The 18,396-nt window shown below is 37.4% G+C and overlaps 2 protein-coding genes across 3 annotated transcripts; both read right to left on the bottom strand.

Annotated features, from left to right (window-relative positions):
- Positions 1–6,083: 6,083 nt before the first annotated feature.
- On the bottom strand, positions 6,084–9,054 carry LOC112169352. 2 transcript variants are annotated; one of them, XM_040507555.1, is made up of 4 exons: positions 8,915–9,054; positions 8,478–8,650; positions 8,082–8,257; positions 6,084–6,266 (listed from the first exon to the last, which is right to left on the bottom strand). In XM_040507555.1, the coding sequence occupies exons 1-3, from the start codon at positions 8,931–8,933 to the stop codon at positions 8,105–8,107; spliced, it is 345 nt and encodes a 114-aa protein (XP_040363489.1). In that variant the 5' UTR covers positions 8,934–9,054; the 3' UTR covers positions 6,084–6,266; positions 8,082–8,104. The 2 variants fall into 2 exon arrangements, with proteins under 2 accessions (XP_040363489.1, XP_024162139.1); XM_024306371.2 differs by lacking the exon at positions 6,084–6,266 and having other exon boundaries at positions 8,064–8,257.
- Positions 9,055–12,682: 3,628 nt separating this feature from the next.
- LOC112174796 lies at positions 12,683–13,995 on the bottom strand. Its single transcript, XM_024312609.2, has 4 exons — positions 13,874–13,995; positions 13,738–13,788; positions 13,459–13,631; positions 12,683–13,088 (listed from the first exon to the last, which is right to left on the bottom strand). Exons 1-4 carry the CDS (start codon positions 13,911–13,913, stop codon positions 12,948–12,950), a joined length of 405 nt encoding a protein of 134 aa, XP_024168377.1. The 5' UTR covers positions 13,914–13,995; the 3' UTR covers positions 12,683–12,947.
- Between the last annotated feature and the right edge of the window lie 4,401 nt (positions 13,996–18,396).

Raw genomic sequence — 18,396 nt, 5'->3', positions numbered from 1 at the left:
GAGTATCAATAGGTCTGCAATCTAATAAACCTGTCTCTGTCAGCAAGTCAAGAACATACTTCCTCTGGCACAGATAGATTCCTTCTCTCCCCCTGGCTACCTCAATTCCTAAGAAGTATTTAAGCTCACCTAACTCCTTCATCTCAAACTCAGAAGCTAGCTGTCTCTGTAGTCTATCCATCTCAACAGTGTCATTACCAGTGATTACCATATCATCCACATAGATAATTAGAGCTGTTACCTTCCCCTGTTGATGCTTGAGAAACAAGGTATGGTCTGAGTTGCTCTGCCTGTAACCAACCTTCCGCATGAACTGTGAAAATCTTCCAAACCAAGCACGAGGTGACTGTTTGAGACCATACAGAGACTTTCTCAATTTGCATACAAACTCGCCAGGAGAAGCAACTACATACCCTGGTGGGAGGCTCATGTATACTTCCTCAGCTAACTCTCCATGAAGAAATGCATTCTTGACATCAAACTGTCGGAGTGGCCAGTTTAAACTAGCAGCGAACGAGAGCAGAACCCGAATAGTATTCATCTTGGCAACAGGAGCAAAAGTTTCATCATAGTCTATACCATATGTCTGAGTAAATCCCTTTGCTACAAGACGTGCTTTGTATCGATTCACTGATCCATCTGCATTATGCTTCACGGTAAACACCCAACGACAGCCTACAGCCTTCTTGCCTTGTGGTGGAGACACAAGTTGCCAAGTACTGTTCTTCTGCAACGCCTCCATCTCTTCATCCATAGCCTTCCTCCACTTTGGATCCCCCAATGCATCCTGCACTTTGTTAGGTACTGATACAGCAGATATTTGATTCACAAATGATGCATATGACTTAGACAACCTCCTAGTGGACATATAGTTGGCTACTGGCTATGTTGATTTGGCAGTAAGAGTAGGTTCATATCTTTTGGCTGATTGACCTCGAGTGGTCCTATGTGGTAACACATATTGCTCAACATTAGACTCACTACTACTAGTATCAGTGGATGGACATACCTCAAATGGATGATCTTCAGTACCAGGAAGCTGTGGGTCAGGGGTAGAAGCGATGGCAAGAGGGGCAGTTGTGTCTTCAACCTCATTCTGAGTGATGGGAACTGGTGCTTCTGCTGCTGGAGGAGGCGAGCTAATAGTTTCAACCGGATTCGTCAAAATACCTCCTGGCTGTGTGCCTTCTCCTTCTCCCTCTGATTTCTCCCCCTCTCCATGATATAGCTCTTCAAAATATGAATTCTCCCCCTGAAGAGCTGTATCTGAAGAGGAGAAATAACTCATGTCTTCAAAGAAAGTAACATCCATAGTGACATAATACTTTCTGGTGGGTGGATGATAACACTTGTACCCCTTCTGATGACCTCCGTAGCCAACAAACACACACTTAAGGGCCCGGGCATCCAACTTAGACCTCTGATTTTTTGGTACATGAACAAAGGCAACACACCCAAAAACACGAGCTGGAAGATTGTGAAAAGATGGTAAGGAGACATGAGAGGCGAGAACCTCAAATGGAATTTTTCCCTGAAGGACACTAGATGGAAGACGATTGATAAGATGAGAGGAAGCATGTACAACATCGCCCCAAAGATACTTAGGCATATGAGCACTAAAAAGAAGGGCACGAGCCATATCAAGTAAATGACGGTTTTTCCGTTCGGACACTCCATTCTGTTTTGGTGTTTGTGGACACGTGGTTTGGTGAACAATCCCATGGTTTTGAAAGAACTCTTGGAACACATGATTAACATACTCCCCCCCATTGTCAGAACGAAGGACTTTAATGGTGCTATGATATTGTGTCTGAACAAGATTACGAAAAGTTTGAAAAGCGGGGAAGACGTCGTCTTTGGTTTTAAGAAGAGCAACCCATGACAATCTTGTACAATCATCAATAAACAACACAAAATATCGCATACCCGAGACAGTAGGCTCTCTAGAAGGTCCCCAAACATCAGAGTGAATCAATTCAAAAGGAATAACACTTTTATTAGAAATACTAGGAGAATAAGTAGCACGATGACTCTTGGCCAAGACACATGTTTCACAATGTAAAACTGACTCATCCACACCAATAAACAGAGTAGGCATGGTTTTCTTCATAAGACTAAAAGATGGATGCCCTAAACGGCGATGCCACAACCAAATCTCACTTAGCTTATCAGAAGTCGAAGTCAAAGCGGCTCGGGACGGTGCTCCTGGTTTCTCTCCTGCGTATGTCTGATTCAGATGGAACAACCGACCCCTCAGATACCCCCAACCGACTATCTCCCTGGTGAGAAGATCCTGAAAAATCACATACATAGGATAAAAGGTTACAGAGCATTTAGACTCAGTGTTCAATTGTGGGACAGATATCAAGTGATGAGATAAGTCAGGCACATATAACACATTATGAAGTTCTAAGGTAGGAGTAAGACGCACTGACCCTGACCCTAACACAGGAAAAGCCTCACCATTGGCATTGGTTACATAGGACACTGATGGGGAAGACAATTCAGTAAAATATGATTTATCATAAGTCATATGATCGGAGGCACCAGAATCAATAATCCATGTATCAGAACCAACAAAGTTAGAAATCTGTAAAGCCATACCAATTTTACCTCGACCAGCTATAGAGGCTGTAGGGGTAGCTCCACCTGCTGTATGATGATCTTGGCCAGCCACTCCATAGAAATCTGGTTCTTGGACCAAGTGAACCGCAGCTGCTTTCCCCTTAAGGCGATAACCTTGTTTTTTAGGTTTAAGGTGTGGGTTCAACTTCCAACAAGTCTCCCGAACATGCCCAAGATCGTTGCAATAAGAGCATTGAGGACGAGGACGGTTGGAGAAGCCTGGCGGGAAACCTTGCTGATGAAGTGGGGCTGAACTCTGTTGCTGAAGGAAAGGTGCAGGTGACTTGGCCTGAATGGCTAGGCTAGATACTTCAACCTGTGCATGTTTGACACTTTCCTGCTGAGACTCATCCTTGCGGATGTATGTAAAAGCTGTGTTCAAACTAGGAGGGTCTGTCATTCTGAGCAATTCTCCCTTGGCACTGCTATGCTTCTCATCAAGCCCTCTCAGGAAGACATGAACCCTTTCTAGCTCCTTCTCCTTCTGGTACCACACAAGATCTTCCTGATTCTTGATCTTGCAGGGACGCTTCTGATCAATTTCAGCCCATACATTCTTCAGCTTGGTGAAAAACACTGACACTGGTTGCCCATTCTGTTGCATTCCTGCAGCTTTGCACATCAGTTCATGAACCTGTATAAAATCAGACTCATTTGTATAGAGATCTCCTAACGTCTTCCATATTGCCTCAGCAGTTTCACATTCCTCTACCATCTGTAGCACATCATCAGTCATGGCTCTAAACAAAATAGACATTACTAACCCATCATCATCTTCCCACTTAGCATAGGCTTCTATGTCATCTTCACTAGGAACCTTGATTGTTCCTGTCACATGTCCCATCTTGTGTATCCCGCGAAGATAAACGGACATAATCTTCTTCCATGTTCGGAAATTGGTACCAGTGAGTTTGGTACCACCAAAAGAACCACCTTCTGAGCTCTTAACAGAGACCTCAACTTTCTGAACCTCATTGGTCTTAGAACCCTGACCTTCACTTTGATCACCACCCATCACAACAACTCAATAGTAAAAATCACAGAGTAGGCAGCGGAAAAAGAGGATATTCCAACAATTGCAGCGATATATATATATATATATATATATATATATATATGTCTTCTTTTTTTTTTTTTTTTTTTTTTTTTTTTTTTTTTTTGTGAAAACTGTTGGAATTGACCGAGTTACCGAGTTGAATGGGTTACCGAGTGGACCGGGTTACTGAGTTGACCGAGTTTAGCTGGTTCTGACGGAGGGAGAGGGACGTCCGGAAGCGGGGCGATGCCGGACTGATGGGATTCGGCGATCTGCAGTAAACGACAGCGGACGAAGGCCGATCTGATGTCGGAGACAGACGAAGACGAGGCCGGAAGCGGGGCGACGTCGGACTGATGGGAGGGAGAGCAACGACCAAAAGCGGGGCGACGCCGGACGGATGGGATTCGGCGATCTGGACTGAAGGTCTGGGCGATCCGGTCTGGACTGAGGGTCTGGGCGATCTATCTGTTGCTGAAGACGCAGTCGACCGAGCGAAGGCTGTTTGCTGAAGACGAAGTCGAGCGAACAGGCGAACAGACAAGAGGAAGCGGACGTCAAAAACGACGTCGTTCAAAGCCTGACAAAGAATTGGCTTTTAACCCAATAGTTTTTTCCTTGGATTGAGAAAAAACTGAAAGAAAGAGACAAAGTCCTTTTCGGATCTTTGCTCTAATACCAAGTCAAATAAGACAAGATTGAGAAAATAATTTTCTGATATCATATTACACCCATTCTGTGGTGTATATAAACAGATTACAATCGTACTACAACTATTGTGTACTACTGTACTACAACACATACAAGGTAAGTATTTACAACAATATATTCCCTTGTAGTCTATTCCTAATAGGGAACGATGACTCACACTAACAGTATTTGCTATGACATATCAAAAAAGTAAAACATTGACGAAACTGGGCTAGCTAGCTAGTTTTACAACTTTCATCCTTTGTTGCAGGTTTCGATTCTAGTAGTCTTTCAGTAGAAACCATTTGCGTGTTAATAGAAATAGGCTGAGAACTGAGAAGTCTAGCAAGTCAATTGGTCCGAACCCAAGGATTTGAGAAAGGTCTTTTTCATCATTAGTAGACAATGCTGCTGTGTCTGAATTGATTAAAAAAAAAGTCTTATTATAAATTCTGGCAAAAAGGCAAGAAACTAAACCAGCTAGCTAGCTAGCTTTATATAATTGTGTTCTAAGTATCAAACACCCCTTGTTCGAAGTATCGATTACACCAAGTAAAATTAGTTGTAGAGGTGGATAAATAGTTGTCAAGATGTTTAAAATAAAATGACACACTAGTAACAGATCGAGGTCACCCAAATACGAAATTTAGTTGTAGTTACAATATCTCATATCTTTAACCATTCAAGGGTTACCATCTAGATCATTTAAGAGAAGAAAGATCTTATATTTAAGAAGACATCCAATAAGCCATTTACGTAGAAATGTGAAGTTGTAATAAATTCCTTGGCCTCTCTCATTCATCTCAGTAACATTTTGAGCAAAGTTTGATAGCATCTACTCCTCATGATAAACCCTAAATGATAGAAACCAAATTCTCCATTGTAACTAGTCAAGTCCATTGGCTTGATTAAAACTTCCCTTTTTCATGTTTTCATGGTAGACTAAAACCTTTTTCCATATTCTCAATCTCAAATCCAATGTTCTAGCTAGCTAATTAAGAACTAACTACTGACCAATTAATTTCGCTAATGTTAAAATTAATTGAACAAGTCTAAAAATTGTTAACTATCCAATAGGACAAAAATTTCTCAAAAAGAAAAGGAAAGAAAAAAAGAGACGCTTGAATTTTGAAAGTCATGTCTATCATCACCACAGCCATTGGATGTGAAGAATGGTGTGTATTAGGTTCGTACAAGAGAAACCCTAGCTAGCTAGTCATAATCATAGTCATTGGATCATTGCAACGGTTTACAATTCCTCCTTACAATTCATCATAGACATATATGATGACTGATCGATAAGCTTTTAAGTTTCAACCTTGTTTGACAGGTTATAACAAATTGGAATCGACTTAGAGGCCTTAATTTCAATTAAATATGTATCGAGAAGCAACATGATTTAAAATTGCGATTTCTACACGTTTAAGATTACATTACTCCATAGAATTTGCAGAAATTGAGGATCAGACTGCACTGCTTTAGGTTACCAGGCATATTTTTTTTAGCTCGTATTAAACTCGTATCCTATTCGCTTTAGACTTGGTCATAGACCCCAGATCTGTACGTAGCACCAGGTTGCCACCCATTTGGAATCAAATTTTTTGGCAACGAGGTCTGGCCGGCCTGAGTACTGGGTAGTCAACTTTAATGACAACGGAAGAGGATGCACCCCAAGATTATTGCATGGCACACCAGTCCTCCTCGGCTCATATGATTAATTTGGGACCTTATGTGATGAATTGAAGGGTTATCTAGTAACAATGATGAGCTCAGTAAACAAATAGTAAATGGATGTTTAGTACTACAGTTTGAAACGTGGCAGCAAAATCATACTGATCTGATATTTAGTACTACAGTTTGGAATATGGCACCAACATCTACAAACATCTGATCATATCAAATGCTTATATCTTGTTTGATGCGACTGAAATAGCCTCACAATTTAACCTTGCAAAATGTAGTTATCAGTATAGGATAAGCAGGGATCATTCAGTCCGGGGATTGTAGGGTAAACCTACACTAAAATATCAATTAACAAATAAAAGAATAAAATAGGGGGTTTTGAGATTTGGTTTCTAGTCTACTTAAAATAAAAACAAAACAAATAAAATTATCTGCAATGATCGACTTCCGTAACCTAGACCACTACCACTCGAAAATTACTAAGTGTAAAAACAGAAAATTCTTTTCAACATGCTACAAAAACGTGCCCATCTTAAATGTCTAGATAAGAGTCCAAATGAAAAGCCTTAGCTGATCAATCCATTTATCTAATTCGTTCTAATGTGGGCTTGGATCAGAAAAGTCCTTACCAAGCCCAATACTACTAATTTTCGAAAACACTTAGCGTAATTCTCTTAACTAGTAGTATTATCTAACCCTCGAATCAACTCACACGTGCAAATTAACCATTACACATAGAATTTAACACGTAATTTCCAGAATCGTTTAACCATTGAAACATGATTTTTACCACTTTTTAAAACTAATTACTACTTGTTTAACTTAGCGCATTAACAAATAACAATTACTCTTGGCAAATGAAGCAAACACACAAGAACTCTCACCTTTATTCTAGCATGCAAACTTATCAATCTAACTCTGAAAATTACCTAAACACATAAAAGAGCACAAGATTGTAATATGCATCATCAAAGAATTCTCAAAATTAACTTAATAATAAACTGAAAATCTCAAAAATATTAATAAAAATATTTTGAAAATCTTATGTCTCCAATTACACAACTCACAAATCCAAACAAACAAAACCGAAACAAAGATTGTAAGTAGAGTCATAGTTACACTTTGAAGCTTTCTTTAGCGGCTTGGCAACAAGGTGATGAACTCGTCTCTGCTATGGTGGTGGAGCATCCTTGACTTAGCGCCTAAGAACTCATAGATTGATGGAAGGATGGTGGTCACGGTCTTGTAGGTGATGGAGGTTTGAGAAGTGAATTGGGCAGAGCTATGGAATAATTTTTAGCTAGGAACTGATAAGCTAGGAAGTGATCTTGGTCAAGAAGTGATGCTCTTGGTGTTGAGAATGGCTGCTATTTATAGTGGAATTCTCCTATCTTGTGATGTAATCATTACCATTCATCTAGAGGTGATTTCTCCTCCAAATTTCCTTGATTTTCTCTTGACAGAGTCATGAATTTTCTGATCTCTTTTCCCCTTAATGACTCATTGTATATGCCTTGAATAGTGACCAGATACATCCCTTATTCCTCTTCTTTGAATTGCACTAATTTCTTCCAAGAATTGTGCACACAATAAACTCCTACAATCAAGAAAAATCAGAATTTAATTAGAGTTTATAATCAATAAGAAATAAGAAAATTAGGAATCAATATTGATTAAAAACAATCCATTTTATCCCCTCGAATTCTTCCTGGTTAATCCTTCAATTTTTCTTGATTTCATCACTCAAGAGTTTTTAATGGGATAGACTCTCTTTAAAACAAGAAAATCAGAAATTGGAAAGTTTAAAAGAAGAAAGTTCCCAAAAACAAAATAGGAAATATTTCCTAAAATGAAAGAGGAAAGTTTCTAAAATAACTCATCCTTCATTTACACTCATTTATGCTCTTTTTTTCCTCTTTTCACCATTTTCGACCATGAAGTAGCTAAAAACATAAACTATATTATAATTATTAATTTTAAGAGAATAACTTAGCCAAATGAGAAAAAATATATATTAAAAACGTCACACTTTGTGCTCCTATCAAATTCAAAGGGTTCTCTGCAAGGGAGTCATTGTTGAACCGAACTAGGAGATGTGCCAAAGCCATTCCCTATAGCCTTCTCCAATGCATCGAGGTCCACTTCAATACCACAAAATGTCGGTAAATCTAATTGAATATCAGCTACATGACGTCCATAATCCCTCCCACACAACCGCATTGCCTGCGAAAAAAAGAAGAAGAGATATTTGAGTTTGTTTATCCCATTTATGCAGCAGTTGAAGCATGATTTAGGTGTTTGGGTTTGCTAAGAATTGTTTGAAAGTTAATTTTATTTGCTACAAGGGATTGAACAAGCATTAACCAAGGGATCGAATTACCTGAACACATTAAAGTATTTAAGCAACTAAGCACACAGGATTAATTCTATAGAGACTATATACCTGATAGAGATTCTTCAACCTGCGCTTACATCTAAGATCAGGAAACTCATAATCACTTATGGTAACAATTTCAGAGCCATCTGGATTTGTTCTTGGACGAAGAATAACCTTAGCAGTGCCAGGAAACATGTTCAGAAGCGCATCTTGGCGTTGAGCTCGAGTTAACGGTGTCTCTGTTTAAAATTAAAATTATGTAAAACTAGGCATGTACGTATTAATCCGACACAATGAAATTGAAATCCTTCAAAAGCAAAGAGCCTATGTAAATAAATATTCGGCGATAGTGCACCAACAATAGAATCTGAACAGGATTTTATTTTATTTTACAACTGTTTCAACAGATCGAGACAATAATTATACAGAACAAGATCACCAATTCCTAGCATACATCGATGAAATTAACTATGGAAGAAGAAAAATTTCAAGGCCGTACAAACCTGAGTTCTGGGGAGCCATGTAACTAATTTCTGTTTCCCCCGCTGGCTGAATATATGGATGAGGATGGATTTAGGGTTCTCTTCCAATAGAACTTTCTCTTATCTTTAACGAGAGACGAACAAGTTGGGCTCCTCTTTTTCTTGGGTTTGGTCTTGTACTTCCCGGCCATCCGTTCTGTAAACTTATTCTTTTCTTTTTTTAATTATTAATTAATAACTTCTCAATTAAATTATAAATTCAAAGTTCCGACATAAAAATCTGACTAAATGCATAAGATAATTAATCTTTTACAATACATGCACCATTTTTGGTATAATTTTTTTATATTTCATAGCAGGTAGTTATTTAATGTTATCATAGCTTGAAAGATTTTTTTTAGCTACACCATATCATCTACTTTGTTCATCTTATATGAGCGAATATTTCAATACTAATCTTGTGATTGAGAAATTTTATACAATTAAACTCGAAAGAGTTTACAACGTACTAGGCCACTGCACCTCCTGTTGTGCCGCCCAGATTGCTGCATCCGCCTTTAACGCACCACTCACTTGCCATTGCACTCTCCTTGGATATTTTTTTTTCCCTTGGATACATGACTCCATCGATCTAATTTCTGTTCAATGAGCTTTAATTTGCTGAAATTTCTTGACACGCACAAATTTTCTCTCTCTCTCTTTCAATCTCAGTTCACTTTGATTTAGTTTTGTTATCAGTTCGAAGCCTTTTGTGCATCTTGATTAATTCCAACACATGTCAACAAAGTGCATATGCTCTCTAATGAACTGGCTAACTATATTAGAAGAAAAATGGAAACGAAGAGACTAGGATAGTGAAATGTTTTTATTTTTTTATTTATTATAATAAGATAGTTGAGCTTTGCTGCAAATGAAGTGGTGAACAATTTTGAACTAGGTTTATGTCTTCTTGTTTATTTACTTAAATTATCTTTTGTCTAATGTCATTCTATTAATGACAGCAAAAGAAGTGTGTAATGGCCATTCTAATTTGAGTTAAATGAGAAATTGATTTGATTTGATTTAAAAAATTATTTATTGTTCTTCCGGTTATTGGTTTTAAGGATTAAATTTTGCTAACTACCTTGTACTTTTAAGGGTTCATCAGTTCAGTCCCTGCATTTTTAATTTAATCAAAAAAGTCCTTGCACTCTCCAATTTCATCAAATTAATCCAATCCGTCACTATTCCATCAATTTTCGCTGTTAAAATGCTGACGTGGGACCTTCTCACAGAGAAAATTCTCAAACTACCCATTGCTAGGCAGTCCGCCGATGCATTAGTGTTATGAATGCAAATGAGTAGTTTGAAAATTTTGCCTGAAAATTGACAAAGTGGTGACAGATTGGATTGATTTGATGAAATTGTAGAGTGCAAGAACTTTTCTGATTAAATTATAAGTGCAGGGACTGAATTGATGAACCCTTGAAAGTACAGAGTAGTAAGCAGAATTTAGTCATTTAATGTATTTTATTTAAGGGTAATGTTGAAAATTCTGGTGTTTAAAATCAAATGTATGGTGAACAAGGAAGTAGAAGGGTGGTATTAGCCGCATCGTTTTTAGAATCAATTGGTAGATCACAACTATCATCTAAATCTTAATTATCTTTAGTAGTCGTATCTAATACTAGGGCTGGGATTGGGCCCGGCCCGTGTAATATTTATAAGGCCCGGACCCGGACCGAAATTTTCGGGCCGGGCCTAAATTACATTTTTTTAGTTTAGGGACCGAGTTGGGCCCGGACCGTTTTTTACGGGCCGGGTTTTCGGGCCCAACATGCTGATTAAGGGAGGGAAAAAAAACACCCTGCTCTGTCCAAATTTCATATTTTCACAAGATCAGTACCACTGATGAACATGTCAAATTCCACCTGCTGAACTTAACATAAGTACATAACAACTCAACAAATCCCAGCAAATTCAAGCAAGTGATTCATCACAATTCAAGGCAAACCAAATGAATAAATCGACCTGCTGAACAAGTTTCAAATTCCAACACAAGTACATAACAACTCAACAAATCCCAGCAAGTTTCAAATCTTCCAAGTTCCAAATAAACAACCAAACAAGTTCATATTTCTGAAAAAAAAAAAAACAAAGTAAACAAGTTCAGTAAGCAAGGAGGCAACTCCTTCACATGGATCCAGTACTCCAGCTCCAGCAGCTTCATTTCAGTTCCATCCTAGCAGTGATTGAATATAGCCTTAATGAGCTTGGACAGAAGGATTGTTCCCTGCATTTCAAGAACATGACCAGCAGCAACTCAAAAACGTGACTTGCAGCAATTCACAAACATGACCAGCAATTTAAAAACTTTCAACACTAACCTTGGTCTGCCACAGCAGTTTTCTTGCATTTTTTTTTTGAAGCCTTTGCAGCCTTGTCTCCACTTTGTTTGTCTGCAAATTCTGTGGAAAAATGTACAGAGTTAATGACATTACAAACATTGAAAAAACTGAAAGTACCAAAATTATGATAATAGATCGTTAGAGACGTTTTAGCTTGTGAGCTTAGAAACCCCCAAAATTGATGCAGACCAAATCACCAAAATTGCTTTCTTCTTTTCCTCGCACTCTCGCAGACCTTCCTTGCAGACAATCTTCTCACTGCCATGTATGATTGAAAGGAAATCGCATAAGAGATGGCATCGAACTTTTAGATTCAAGATCGAACTTTCAGATTCCAACAATCAAGTACAATGAGAAATTGAGAATTACTTACGAATGTCGCCTCAGATGGTATCGAACTTCCAGATTCAAGATCGAACTTCGATATTTGCTTTCAGTTTGCTTTGATTCAAGATCGAACAGTCGAAGCAAAGTCGAAGAGAAGATGAGAGAGTGAGTCGAAGACTGGGCTGAGAGAGTGAGACTGAGAGGTTAGACAGTTAGAGATTAGGCGGCGACATGGTGGTAGGCTGAGACAGTGAGACTGAGAGAGGCCGAGGCCTGAGGGTGAGTCGAAGAGAGGCTGAGGCGTTGAGGGACTGAGGGTTAGGGATCGAGTAACCCTAAGTTAGGTCACTAGTTGGGATCGTAATCCCCTGCAGCATACATATTGTAAGCCTATTATCATACCAATAATATACAAACATGTGTCAAAGAACAATAACTTCGGGCCTTCGGGCTTTTTTTTTTTTGTTTTTTGAGGCCCGGGCCCGGACCGTTTTATATTTATTTCGGGCCGGGCCTTAAAAAACAGGTATAGGAAAAACTAAAGACCGGACCGTTCGGGCCGGTCCCGGGCCGGTTCCGGGTCGGGTTCCGGGTTTTCGGGCTAAAATCCCAGCCCTATCTAATACCCTTTCAATTGGAGACATAATTCAAAGTAAGAAAGTAAATATTAGTCTACTAGAATTAGACATTCAACTAGGAACAAAGTTTTCATACTGTAAATTGAGTTATGAAATTCAACTAAAAAAAAAAGCAAAGAAATATTTCTATAAAATTATTCATTTATCGAGATAATAATAACTCAAGGGGTTTTTAGTTTTTACTACATGGATAGAAGGAAACAAGAAAGAAACCAACAGAACTCCAATGCAAAACCAATAGCCCAAACAGAAGGGGCATTAGGCCAACAACACAGAAAGATCAGCTTGTGAATTTATTGCCACCCTTTCAAGTTTATTAGAAAGAAAAGAAAAAAGGGCAATCTTTAGCATGTGAAACTGAATTTTGACAGTTTTGAAAACCTTAAAGACCCGCAATGACCAATCTTAAGTATTCATATGCACATGGATAAGAGAGGTTTTAGAACGAGTACACATATAACAATTAGAAAGTTCAAACAAGATATATACATCTAGCAGACTTCATATGGACCCTGGATAAGAGAGAGTCTTAAGACCAGTACAGGATATCATAAGGGGGAAAGTTCACACAAGACACATATGACTTGTAGAAAATTTAGATCCAGGTATCTGACCAATACAAATCCTTGATCCCCTCAAAAGCAATACAACATCCACAACTGAACTGTCCATACTAGATAAGCATTGGGGCGAGACAATTCTTCAAAGATGAGGAGCTGCATTGGTGGAAGTAGAGGCCTTCTGGTCTAACTCATCAGGTGACACCTGAATACCACAAAACTCAAGTATAGTGTCGCGATATGATACACTATCGGGACTGTCGCTCCCACACAAGCGTGTTACCTGCAAGACAGAAAATAAATTGTTGTTCACAATGTTAGTTTTTACTTCATTTAGGCAAATCAGCTGTGATGACATTGTAAGGAATTAGTTGGTCATTTATTACGAGAAACCCTACATACATGATAAACTAGTGATGGATAACATTTTCCATTCACTCAAAGAGGAACGGACTGGGGTGTTGAAACTCTGATAAGGTAAAGGTAATGACTTGGATTCCTAGCTAATAAGAAGCAGTTGCACAGTGCAATTATTCAATCAATTGAACATAAACACTAAGGAAATTTGTATTTGTATGCTGCCATATAGTCTTAATCCGGTATATATAGATCGGAAAGTAAAATATAAATCATAAGAGGTAAAATACGCGTACATCATAGTAGTGATACAAAAGACTCCGGCAGGTATCAAACGAAATGATTTCGTCTGAAGCCACAGCGCCAGCGCCAGCGGCAGGTTCTGATCTTCGACGAGTAACAATATAAGCTGCACCAGGATATCTCCTCAGAAGGTCATCTTGTTGCTCCCTGGTACTTAATCTGGAACCTAAATAATTGATTAACACAGTGAATGAACTACTGGGGATAAATTTGTGGGCTAGAAAAAACAAGTTGAAACCTGAACCATTGGTTAAGTAATAAATATGACATACCTGATCTTAGGCCGGTGGATTTTCCTCCAATTCTTCCGGACGATCTCAACCCTACGAACATATATAAATCCAATTCAGAATTTTGGGAGTCAGATAGTATAACAATTAACAAAGCCCCAGGCATCGATTAACTAACCTCCGCCTGAACGGACACGGCAACGGGCACCACCAGCCATATGATCTCCGATAGACAGCCGCAATCGATGGATTCTTCTGTTTTTTGAGAAAAACTTACCTCAATTTCCCTCGATCTATATTGGGGCTTGTTAATATATACTTGGGCTCCAGTTTTGCTTCGGTCTGGGCCGCCCTTATTAAACAATAACTATTCTTTCTTTTTCAGCGTTTAAAACTTTAAATGTATATAAATTTGTTCTCTTCTATATCTTTATTAATTAAGCCAATTGTGGGGAGGGATGGTTAAATTTTTAAACTACTGAAAATGCCAATGGGTTAAAAAAGTCTACAAAAATCTGATATGATAAACAAAGGGCAAAAGAGTAAACCAAGTTCTACGTTATCCTAAATCAAAAACTGAATTGCAATTTTTCTTCTCCCATTTTTTCTAGAACGTGCAAAAGAGGTTCTCTTTGCTATGGAATCACCGTCCCGATCATGCGCTTCAATTTTTGTTGGTTGTTTTGTTTCCTTAGTTGATTGATTGTAATCATTTAAATCGTGTGGTATTCAAGTCCAGAATCCGATAGGACAAACATATGAAATACTACATCTTAGATGAAATACTACATCTCCGATAGGGCAACAAAAGAGAGCAAGAGAAATCAAAGAAAAGATGAAATACTTCATCTTAGAGAGAAGCCTGATTCGCCCATTTGTGTTTGCGCTTAATGGACTGGAGCCTGGACCTGTTTGCTATTTTGTCTAGCATCTTGGTCGCTTGCTCTTGCCAATCCTTTTTTTTTTTTTTTTTTTTTTTTTTTTTTTTTCAGGGCTCTTATTTCCCACACCTTTCTTTTCATTGATTCTAATTCATGTCAGTCATGAATAAATCGACCTTTCTAAAACAATTATGATGTCTGCAGGTTATGTAGGAGATGACAAGGGAACTGATGTGACCTTGGATAGAGACGGGTGCTAAAACACTAGTGATCTTTGTTATTTTGACGACGAGGGGTTCATGTACGTGGTGGACATGAACATATAATAAAGACCAGGCCTATTAGGCGACTGAGAGTTTCTCCTCCTTAACTGTTAACTCCTTACAAACGATGGATGTAAATTTCATTTAATTGTCTTCTTAATTGTATTACTTTGGTTCAGGTTTAGTGATTTTTGCAACTATAATTGTACTTCTTTTGTTTTGTGTGGTGATTTTAGCAATTATTCTTCTTTCTTCTTTTTTTAATTTGTTCCTGAACAATGTAGTGGTCAAAAATCATGTCGAGGTAAAAAATCATTTGTTCTTTGGCTTGCCTACAAACAGAGTTATGATAAAGTCGAACAGAAAACACGTGACCAGCAGGGCAAGTATAAGTATCTATGAGGTACGGTTTTGATCTTTGTTTCAGGGCTCATGATGTATATCATCTGGACTTTCAGATCCATCTTTTTCTATATGTGCTTATGTTACCTATACTTACTTTCGGTTTGTGTAGAAAGACTAAAACAGAACTCATAGGGGTAGAACTGAAAGAGATATACAAATTCCACCTGCGACCAGGTGACGATAATCTAACCTGCAGATCAATAAGGACGGGTTGATCCATATTCAAGGTATGCTTTTGATCTTTGTTTTGGGCTTTGTGAAGAAGACTCTAGAATTGAATGCCTATATATTTCATTGGTTACATTTTTACACCTACATTTTTGTGTACCTTTATAATATACTAATATTTAGTTTATACCAATGATTTTGATGTGTCTAGTTCATTTTGAAAGCATTATTACACTAATAATGTGTTTAGATTTGTTCAGAGTTCAATCACCTCCTTCATGTATTGAAAATATCAGTTTAGGGTGAAAATAGATGCCGTAGTAAGCGACAATCTGAGTTCATGTAACGATGAGTCTCAAAATTCTCATAAAGCTGAAGGGAGAGAAAGATATTAATATCAATATATGGGTGATAAAACTTGAGCAAGTTAGGTCACTACCTTCTTGAACTATTTGGAGACAAGGCATTATTATTGTTTGGCGAAGATGCTACAAACCTCACAGCCCAAACACACATACCACGCCAATTATGGGATCAGACTATGACTTTTGTCACCTGCAATTAGAGGGGACTAGCTTAAAAGGGCTTGGTCACTTGCAATAGATTTGGAGTCAAGTTTGTGATACCAAGTGGGGAGACGTGTTAATTTTAGTTGATTGACTCATATCTCACAATAGCTTTGACATTGTTTCTGTTTTTGTGTTTACTTTTGATATGTTTACTTTTGAAGTATGTCATTAATTAAGATTATCAGTTATCAGGACTCTGCTTACTGCTTATTTACTTGGGGTAGATGAAAATTGAGCCTCACGGAGTTGAAGTAGATGGGGTACTTATTCCCGTTTTAGGAATTGTGTGATTTCTTACTATGCTGAGAAAAGGTGGGTACATGAAATGAGCTGATGTGCTTTGAATCTTATTAACTTTACGTAAAGCCTTCACCTCAATCAATTGTTTTGAGGCGACAATTGTTTTGGGAAACACCTTCTCTTTATTTTTATTTTTATCTTTCCATGGCTTCCTTGAGTAAGATAGAAAGAGTTTCAGTCAGTTCCTGATAGGTGATTGGAATTCATTAATACAATGTATGCTCTATGTTTTAATTTCTATCTCCGGAAGAGCTTTATGCATCGATGGGCCGACATTAATTAACAAAACCAACCCATCCTAATCCCAAAATAAACACAGAGAGCTTAAATTTTTAGACTTGATTTGAAAACATAGACGGCCTAATAACTTGGCTCGGATGTTTTAGACTTGATTTGATACATTGATATTTTACAATGTATGCAACTATCTCTTGCAAGATTGAGGAAAGAATATATAGCAATGACATGTGTTTACTTTGACAAAACGGTGTCTGTAACAAAAATTGATCTTTCGTTTTTGGCTTTATTTACTGAAAATGGAAGGACAAAAAAAAAATTTGAGGCCAAGTTATTAGGCTGTCTTGGTATCAAATAGATTAAGAAGCTAGAAGATTGATGTATAGGACTATAGTCGCCTAAAATCTTGAGTTTTAATGCACCCAAAGTACTAAATCAGCAATATAGTGAACGAAAAGTAAGAAAAGATTGATGGGTGAAATGTTAAGAATAGAATAAAAAATGACTTCACAAAATGATGTATAATCAAATAGTCAAGAGGGTATTGAGTTTGGATTGAAGTACCATTTGTCAATGTGTGTAAAAAGATTCGAAGACATTTTAAAAACCAAGCCAAGTAAATAAATAACTTTAAAACAATTGTAGCAAAAGCGATGGACAGTATGTATGTTTTTTTTTTTTTTTGTGCTTAATGCTTAACAAAATGAAACTAATTGCATGCGTGAGCGTGACCGCGGCCCTTCGGCACCCGTGTATGCGCGTGCAGGAATGTTAGTTATATTTAAAGAGATTTTTATTTTATTTTAAGAATATAAAGAGGAATTTTCAAAAATAAAAATAAAAAAGAAAGAGAGAGAGAAGAGGATATGTACCATAAATGAGTATTTTGACGTAAATACCTCCTAATTATTAAAAAGCATAGAAAATACCTCCTTTTAAAAAAAAAAAATCATACAAAATTATTTTAAAAATATATATATAAAAAAAAAACTTAGACCACTTCACCCATACATATACCACTGAGAATCAAACTCATGACACTTACAATGTTGGAATTATAATTTACCAACAGGTCACAACTCACCGGCAATCATACAAAACTATTTAATCTCTCACTCCATCTTTTATAATCACCGACTCTCTCACATCCATCAGGTGTATAGAGATTTTTTTTTTTTTTCAGTATATATCAAGGTTCTTTTATCAAGATCTTTTATTTTTTTACCATTTTAAAGAATCATTTGTGAGATCCAATTTTTGATCGTATTTCGGCATCTCAACTATTCAGTCTTTTTGTCTCCATAGTAATTCAAAACCCCTTTACATCAATGCAATAGCTAACTTTTAGACTTTAGTTAATTGAAACTTTACAATCAAGCTAAATGAAAAAAAAAAAAAACTCGGGTCCAACAATTTTCTATTTTAATGTTAAATAATTGAGTGGTTCTATTCATACATCCAAATTTGCTATTTGGATCTCTCAATTTTTTTAAAAAATTTTGAAAGCCACTTTTACCCCTTAATCAAAAATTACCCCTCCAGATTCGCCTAAAACGGCTTGCAAGTCCTACGATGACCTAGACCTCACCTGTTTCGAAAGCACTAATTCAAATAGTTATGATCCTAGTTCTCCAATGGAAAAATGTAAGGAACCAAAATCTTGCACTAGTTCCCTAAACCAGGGCCAAAAAAGAGAGGAAGGAAGAAGATGATTGAATTATTAATGCCGAAAAAGAGAGGAAGGAAGAGGAAAACTAATGTAGTAAGGCTCGGTGAGGAACACCATAGCACACCCTGAGTTGAAAACACGGGAGGAAGAACATCAGATCATTGATTTATTAACTTATGATCCTAATTATCGTACAAAAGATTCTAAGG

The sequence above is a fragment of the Rosa chinensis genome, chromosome 6, assembly GCF_002994745.2.
Source record: "Rosa chinensis cultivar Old Blush chromosome 6, RchiOBHm-V2, whole genome shotgun sequence".
In the NCBI taxonomy this organism is placed as follows: Eukaryota; Viridiplantae; Streptophyta; class Magnoliopsida; order Rosales; family Rosaceae; genus Rosa; species Rosa chinensis.
The sequence above is the reverse complement of the archived record's forward strand: the minus strand, read 5'-3'. Positions and strand labels throughout refer to the sequence as shown.

Excerpts from the sequence above, each read along its gene's own strand:
- LOC112169352 (XM_040507555.1), bottom strand. Across the intron at positions 8,258-8,477 it reads GGTTGAAGAATCTCTATCAG|GCAATGCGGTTGTGTGGGAG; the intron begins GTATATAGTCTC and ends TTTTTTTCGCAG.
- LOC112174796 (XM_024312609.2), bottom strand. The coding sequence starts at position 13,913 with ATGGCTGGTGGTGCCCGTTGCCGTGTCCGTTCAGGCGGAG. Across the intron at positions 13,632-13,737 it reads ATCCACCGGCCTAAGATCAG|GTTCCAGATTAAGTACCAGG; the intron begins GTATGTCATATT and ends TCAATTATTTAG. Across the intron at positions 13,089-13,458 it reads TTTTGTATCACTACTATGAT|GTAACACGCTTGTGTGGGAG; the intron begins GTACGCGTATTT and ends TCTGTCTTGCAG.